At 41.7% G+C, this 8,429-nt stretch overlaps 1 protein-coding gene across 1 annotated transcript; it reads right to left on the reverse strand.

Annotated features, from left to right (window-relative positions):
- Positions 1 to 4,755: 4,755 nt before the first annotated feature.
- RPL37 (ribosomal protein L37) lies at positions 4,756 to 7,132 on the reverse strand. The gene is made up of 4 exons (XM_080698687.1): positions 7,111 to 7,132; positions 6,236 to 6,371; positions 6,023 to 6,107; positions 4,756 to 4,873 (listed from the first exon to the last, which is right to left on the reverse strand). The coding sequence occupies exons 1-4, from the start codon at positions 7,111 to 7,113 to the stop codon at positions 4,804 to 4,806; spliced, it is 294 nt and encodes a 97-aa protein (XP_080554813.1). The 5' UTR covers positions 7,114 to 7,132; the 3' UTR covers positions 4,756 to 4,803.
- Between the last annotated feature and the right edge of the window lie 1,297 nt (positions 7,133 to 8,429).

Raw genomic sequence — 8,429 nt, forward strand, 5'->3', positions numbered from 1 at the left:
TCCACTATGAGTACCCTCATTATGATACTATCACTTAAGAAATTACACAGATCTTAGGAGTCAAGAACAGGGGTCAAAGACCAAATATTAGATGGAAAATTTTTTTTCTGTGGTACTAGGGATTGAAGCCAGGGACATTCTACTGGATTCTACTAGCATTTCTAGCCCCTTTTTTGTTTTGAAACAAGGTCTTGCTAGGTTGCTGAGAGTCATGTTAAATTGCTGATCTTGAACCTGCAATCTTCCTGTCTCAGCCTCCCAAATACTGGGATTACAGGCGTGTGCCAGTATGCATACCTGAGGGAAAGAATTTCGAAGTGCCCTTCCAACAAAGGTTTTAGGAGCTGTGTGCCAAGAACCAGTAACAAATGCCAAAAATATATTACATCACAATAGTCCAGCAGTCCAAGCTAAACAGTTGGCTTATCTCCTTAGTCACTTTTTTGGGTGGCTGGGGGAAATGGTGATTGGACCTATGTACATTCCACCACAGAGCTATAACCCACTCTCCTTTTTTGTTTTGAAACAGGGTACCCCTAAATTGATGAGCCTCACTAGGTTGCTGAGGCTGGGTTTGAACTTTATTGCTTTTTACTTAATTGTATTCCATTGTATGTGTGTGTGTGTGTGTGTATATATATATATATATATATATATATATATATATATATATTATTTATTCATTGTTTGAGTTTCTTCTAGTTCTTGGAGTAGGAATAGCCTGCAATAAAAATCATACCCGCCTTCATTTTCATTTCTCGAGTGAATACTAATAGTGAGATCATTGAGATTTATAAAGGTATTGTTTAGCTTGTAAAAAGCTGCCTATTTTTTTCAGAGCAGCTATATTATTTTTTATTTTGACCAGCAAAGACAAGGGTTGAGATTCTTTTTTTAAAAAAATTTGGCAGCCAGGCGTGGTAGCGCACGCTTGTAATACCAGTATTCGTGAGGCGGAGACCAGAGGATTGCGGATTTGTGGACAGCCTCAGCTACTCAGCAAGACCTGGTTCAAAATAAATAAAAAATAGGGCAGGGGATAGGGGGTGTAGCTCAGAGGTAGAATGCCCCTGGGTTCCATCCTCAAACCCCACCCCCCAAAAAATTGGCATATGGATGCCTAGCTTTTCCAGGGCCTTGTTGCAGGTCCAAACCCATTTGGTTCAGACTTATATGCACCAAGCCTGGCTGCTAGTTTTCCTAAACTCCCCATCACTCAGTGTCCAATCTCTATAGTCTTGGAAAATTGGCTTTTTAAAATTTGTTGAAGCTGGGCATAATGGCACACTTGTAATCTCAGCGCTTGGGAGGCTGAGACAAGAGGATCGCACAGGTTCAAAGCCAGCCTCAGCTACTGAGTGATGACGCTCTTGGCAACTTATTGAGACCCCGTTTCTAAATAAAGTATAAAAAAATAGGTTGAGTCCCGGCCGGGCGTAGTGGCACACACTTGTAATCCCCACGCTTGGGAGGCTGAGACAGGTGGATCACACAGGTTCGAAGCCGGCCTCAGCTACTTAATTAGGCTCTCAGCTACTTAGTGAGACCCTGTTTCCAAATAAAATATAAAATGGGTCTGGAAGTATAGCCCAGAGGTAGAAAGCCTCCAGGTTCCACCCCCAGTACCACCAGGAAGAAAAAAAAAAAGGTTGAATGTAGCACAGAGGTAGAAAAGCTCCTAGGTTCCACCCCAAGTACCACAAAAAAAAGGGGAGGGGGGAGGATGAGACAGGAAGATCTTGGTTCTGGGCCAGTCTCAGGCACACAGTTGAGGCCCTTTGCAACTCACTGAAACACTGTTTCAAAATAAAAAAATAAAAAAAATAGGGCTGGAGCTCAGACTTAAAAGTGCCCCTGGGTTCCACCCCTAGTACTACAAAAAAAATAAAAAAGGTAATAGAAAAATACAACTTTTTTTTACAAACCCTTACATAATACTGCAAAAAAGAGATCATTTCTGCTCAAAAGTTTTTTAGGGTGACACCGGGAGTGGAACCCAGGGGCTTTTCTAACTCTGGGCTACAGTCCCAGAACTTTTATACTTTATTTGGAAACAGGGTCTCACTAATTTGCTGAGAGCCTCACAAAGTAGCTGAGGCTGGCTTTGAACAGGTGTGATCCTCCTGTCTCAGCCTCCCAAACACTGGGATTACAAGTGTGTGCCGCCACGCCTGGCTGCTCAAAAGTTTAAAACAAAGAACATCTGATCATTAATTTACCAACTTCTTTTAAAACAAATGTTAGAGAACATAAATTGTAATGAACAATAAAACTTAAAAAGTGGCATGGACATGCCACAGAAGTGTAAGAATTTCAGACTTTGGATCCTAGATTCACTGCTTAAGACTCTCAATTGAAAATTAGAATTGGCACACACAGTAGGAGTATAAAGTGCAAGTTGGCCTGGGGTAACTTTTTTGTGTGCTACGAGTTGAACTAAAGGTTGTTCTAACTTGGAGCTGCATCCTCAGCCCTTTTTATCTGAAACAGGGTTCTGCTAAATTGACAAGGCTGTCCTAGACTCCCAAGTACTGGGATTACAGGCATGCACAATCACACAGTTCACACTACTTTAAACCCAGAGAGCTGGCATGTAGACTCATGCCTAAAATACTTGGGAAACTAAGACAGGAGAATCACAGGTTCAGGGGGCTAACTTCATCAATTTAGCTAAACCCTTTTTAAAAACAAAGAAGGGCTAGCTAGACATTGTGGTATGTATATACCAGTAGTTGGGAGACTGAGGAGGATCACAGATTTAAGGACAGCTTCAGCAAGTACTGAGACTCTTATCAACCTAGCAAGTTCCTGTTTCCAAATAAAATTAATAGTGTTGGATTTACATCTTGTACGTAGAATGTGGCTAAGTTCAATCATCAATACAACAAAACTGAAATAGTGCTGAGGTGTAGCTGGGATGCAGAATGCCCCTGGAATCAATCTCCAGTTATAAAAAGCCCATAGCTACCTAAGTCTCAAATAGCCAAAATTCATCAGCTTTTAACTGCCTACTTGTAATCTTTCAAAACCTCATCATCCTGTCTCCTGTAAGACATTTCTCAAATCTTTTGTTCAACAAATACCCTATGCCCTACAACTTTCTAGTATTAATATCCAAGTCTGCTGTATCATACAAAAACAAATGGGATACACGAAACTCATGCATTATTCAGTTAGTAACCTATAAGTATCAAATAAAATTAGAGCACATACTTAAGGGGGGACGGTCTCTAAACAATTCATGAGACACCATGTTCCTGAGGTCTTATTTCAACCACCCACCTGTGACACCCATCTGGTCCTGTCTCAAAAAGCTAGTGTGACATTGCTGATACCTTTTGCTGAATGGGTCCATCACCTAAAAGCCAGGTGTATCACTCAGGACATTAGATATGCTAGACATGGCATGAACAGTCCATGAACTAGAATTCATCGTGTAACTATTTGAATCTCACTGCTAATCCACCTGTCTTGTATTGCTTTTCCTTGGGTGTGTAATTAGAAGTTTTAGTTTCCTAACATTAGGGGATCATTATAACACAATTTCCCACTGAAACCTATTTCATGCCAAGATCCAGATACTAGCAAACAGGCTCACCTCTCATACAAGGCAACACACACATCTTTAATGCACCACACCATCGCCCACTTCTTACCCTATTTCCTTTATGTAGATAGGGGTTGAACCCAGGGGCATCCCACCTCCAAGCTACACCCCCAGACTGATTTAGTCAGCACTCAATTGCTTCAGCGTTTATTCCTTCCTGGGCTTTACCTATTTTAGGGGCCCTCTCTACCATTCAGGAACCATTACTAATGTTGAAACATTATGTTATAGAACAAGCTCAGTTCCTGCAAGTCAAAACACAAAACTGCATTTGTTGGTCAAGAAGAATTTCATAATCTTATAATCATTTAGACTTATCCACTGCTCACAAGTCCATAGAAGTCATTAGCTTTCCAGTTTGCAAAGGAAGACAGGCACAGTACCACCACCTCATCACGTGTCCGGTTTGTGCTCTAGATACCAGACATCCCTAAAGGAAAAGCAGTTTCACATACTGAGAAAGCCCAACAGTGATTTAGATGTACAGGGGATTCTACAGAAATCAACATTAAAAAGCTAAGACCTAGGACATGGTGGTAGATCCCTGTAATCCTAATTTCTCAGGAGACTGATAAAGGAATGTAGCTGTTCCAGCACATGTGCCCTTTGTCCCAGACTTCTCACTCAGCAGCAGTTAATCCCATATCCTTACTAAGAAAACACAACAAAAAATTTGACTTATATAAAAAACAGATGAGTTAAAAACTATGTATCACTGTCTTTAGTCTACAAATCACAAGGCTCAGGGTTGGCTTTACTTCCTACTCAATCCACTCCATTTTCTCAAGGCCCTACAGATTTATTTCTATTAAACATTCAAGTTGACTCATATCTAGCAAGCTGCTTTAATTGTTCTTTCAGCTAGTCACTACAAAGTTTAAATGTTAGGTGCCAAGCAAGCCTTTTGGATGCCAAGATGGGTAAAATTCTTTCCAAAAAACAATTCTTTCAACAATTTCCAAACCTTGTATGATTGCCAGGCACCCTAATGTCTTTTGACTCTAGCAATTGGCATTCAAATAAAAGCAGTTTTGTGTTACTAAAAGTCATGTTAAATGGACAAGTAAATCTCACCATTTAAGCTGTCCCACTCCCCAAACCAAATACTAAACTCTAAAAGCCTAACAAAAATACCTTAACACACCAGATGCACTTTTAAAAACCAGAACATTTATTGTGACTAATTGTCGAAAATCTCAAGATGAACTGGATGCTGCAACAGCTGCCCTCTTGGGTTTAGGTGTTGTTCCTTCACGGAATCCATGCCTGTATGGTATTAAGAAATAAGAACAGTTAACTTTAGCAACACCAATAAAACTTTTAATTTTTGCTAAATAGATTTTAATGAGCTTATCTCAGTTAAATGCTGAAATCATTATTGCATTCATATGTTCAGACATTTATTTTTACAACATCACTGATAAGCTGTTATTTAATTCTGCTGAAAATATCCTTAAGGTTATAGTTGACTATACTCTAAATAAAGGCTCATATATTATTTGGCTATACTAGTCCTTGTCCTAGTATTTTTCTGCTTCTTGACAAGAGACCCAAAGTCATTTGTTAAAGGAGAGACACCTCAGTAATTTTCCTTTAGTAGACTACTCAACCAAGCCCAGAGATGTTCATCACACAGGAACCCTTGAAGATGTTTACAAAGCCTAAAACCACATTGTGATTTTTGTGGTACTGTGAATTAAACTCAGGGGCATTGTACCTGAGCTACACTCCCAGCCCTATTTACATTTGTACACAGGTAACTCACAATAAAAAAATTTCTATCCCAAAATATCAACAGTTGAGAATTGCTAAAATAGAGAAGAGGAAAAGGCACAGATTTAAGTCTGTATCACTTTCAATCTCAATGAAGACCTCTAATAGGTTGAATCTAATACCTGACTACCTACTAATCACTTGTGTCATATCATCTCTGACAAATTTTGGTACTAGAATCAGATATTTAATAAATATCAACATATTGGGAAGTCTAGCCCAAGCAATGCTCCCAATATTTAAATTATACTATTGTTCATTGAAAATTAAAATTCAGCTAAATTCCCAAAGGTCTAAAAACTTTAACATCACCTTCCTACTTATACATGCAAAGTTTACTTGTGAAAAATAACCTTTTATACCTGGCCTGGTGGTACACGCTTGTAATCCGTGTTTGGGAGGCTGAGACAGAATTGCATAGGCTCAGCTACTTAATGAGGCTCTCAGGAACTTAGCAAGATCCTGTTTCCAAATAAATTATATATTTAAAAAAATAGTGCTGGCGATGTAGCCCAGAGGTAGAATGCCTTCTAGGTTCCATCCCCAGTACCGCAAAAAAAAACTTAAAAAAATGAAAAATAGCCTTCTAGGAGCTTTTATCCAAGTCTTTCAGACCAATTGCAATAAAACATAAAACTGTACCTGAATCTGCGATATACAATTTTTAGATGTCTCATTCGACCAGTCCCGGTGGTGTTTCGTCTTTTAGCTTTGGCACTCCAGTTGTCTAAAACACAAAATTTCAAATGTTTTTTTTCCTCATACTTCACCCAGCATACAAGTGTACAACTTGTATTACGCACCAAAAAAAGGGCTCTAGTTTGATTTAACGCTGGCCCATATAACATTACTTACACTTTCTCTTGCGCTTCGCAGGGTACCCACATTTGCCACAAGTAGACTTCTGAAGGTGGTAGGCCTTAGAACCACAGCGGCGGCACAATGTGTGCGTCTTATTACGACGCTTTCCAAAGGATGACGTTCCCTTCGTCTGTAGATTGATAAAAGTAAAAGACACAATTCTAAACTCTGGCAACCTGTGTCTGTATTCTGACGTTTCTAGAGAAGCTGTAGTAAAGTTCGTAATAATTTTTATTTGTGGTTCTGAGGGTTGAACCCAGCGGAATTCTACCTCAGAGCTACACCACCAGCCCTATTTTTATTTAGGAACGTCTCGCGAAGATGCTACGGCTGGCTTCAAATCTGAGGTCCCCTGGTCTCAACCTACCAGGTAGTGAGATTACAGGCGTGAGCTACCAAACTCCGGCTCGGTAACTCTTTGCAGGACTCCCGACTGCAAGAAAGCCCCCTGCTTAAGAGTTGCGACGTTATGAAATTGACTTTAGTAAGTTTGAAGACCAAAGAATGTGCCTACCCCGGAGCCTGAGATCTCCTGCTAAATAAACCACAGCCATCTTCTGTGCCGTTACAGAGTCAAACACTTCCAAACTTCCTTTGGCTCCTAATCAGGGGCAGAGCCATGCGAACTCTTGGGAAGTGTACCTGGAGCAAGGGACATGGAGCGGCGGCTGCTGCTCCACGACCGCGGGCTCGGCCCCACCAGTCAAATTAGGAGCCATTCTTCTGACTCTGGCGGGTCACCGCGTACCCCATTCCTGCCCGCCAGCTCCCTTTATCTACGACCTTGCCGGACCCCCACAGATAGCAAGCAAGTAGCAGGACAGACGATGCGGATGGAAAGGGATTCGAGGAGCAACCAGCAAACTCACCATCTCGCTTCTGTGGCCGAGACCAAAGAGACCGGAAGAGGATGCACTTCCGCTAAATCTCACTTAGAAGCTTCCGCCCAGAACTACTTCCTGCGGGGCGCGGTGCACCACTCTCAAGCGTCCCTCCCTTCGGTAACGGTGGGATCAAGAAGAGGTGCTGAGCCAGTCGTAGCCAATCGGCTTCAGCGCCCTGGGGTGGGCGGGGCTCTCCGCGGGGTGGGCGTGTCCCTGCCGCGCCCGCCTTAGCGCGGAGAGGCTACAGGAGCCGAGGTGCGCTTTCCTGCAGCTCCCGGCCAGCGGCGCAGCCCCGACGTCCTGGGCCACCCACAGGCGCGTGTAGTGACTTGATGGGACGAGTTTCTGATCCTGAGAAACCATCTTCTCCCGCTTTCTCCTCCCGGGCAGGAGGCTTTTGACTTTTCACAGTGAGGTCGCCAGGAGAGGTTGGGAAGGGCAAAGTATTTTTGACACAATAACAATTTAGAGGCAAACGGTTAGATTTCAAATTTCGTTATGCCAAGGAATTCTACGTGGAACTTGTTAAATATAGTTCCCAGCACCATACCGTCAGTAAATCTGATTCAGCAGGTTTGGGTAGGACATGAAAGTTTACTTAATTCATTTGAAAGCCCCCTAACCAACTCAATAAAGCTATTGTATTTGTGAGCTGTTATCCAAAAATATTATCTTTAAGAGAATCCAAGAAAATTCCCAAACATTTAAGAAAAGGGAAAATAGTTCCAAATCATCTTATTTAACCTGTAAAGCAAACCTGAGAATTCCTGATCAATTGTATGCAAAACTGTAGCAAATTAACTGCTGGCAGAATAAAATGAATGCTGGGAATCAGAGGTTCAGTTTTCACAGGTTAACAATTGATTATTGCTCAGTAAATAGGCTTTTTTCTTGGAGCAGGGAGCAAACACAAAACACAGTTTGTGTCCCGTGGAAATGGTAGATTGAAAGTGGGGGAAAGAAAGTGTGAGGCAGCTCGGGGAGAAAGAGAAAGCAAATGGTTGAGTAGACCAAACTGCCAATCAGGGGAGAAGTTCTGGATCCAGTCCTCCACTCCTGTGGTGACAAACTACTACACACTTGGTGGCTTAACTCAAAATAGATTTACTAACAGGTGTTAAACTTTCAGCTAAGGCAAATGAGTAAGGTCCAGAGAGCCAAAGTACGATCTGTGCCTATGGTTAACATACTATATATTGCACATTTAAAAATCCATTAGGAGCCAGGTGTGGTGGCACACAATCATTATCCCAGTACTTGGGAGGCTGAGACAAGTGGATCTGGTTCTAGGTCAGCCTCGGTAA

The sequence above is a fragment of the Muscardinus avellanarius genome (assembly GCF_963383645.1).
Source record: "Muscardinus avellanarius genome assembly, chromosome: 1".
In the NCBI taxonomy this organism is placed as follows: Eukaryota; Metazoa; Chordata; class Mammalia; order Rodentia; family Gliridae; genus Muscardinus; species Muscardinus avellanarius.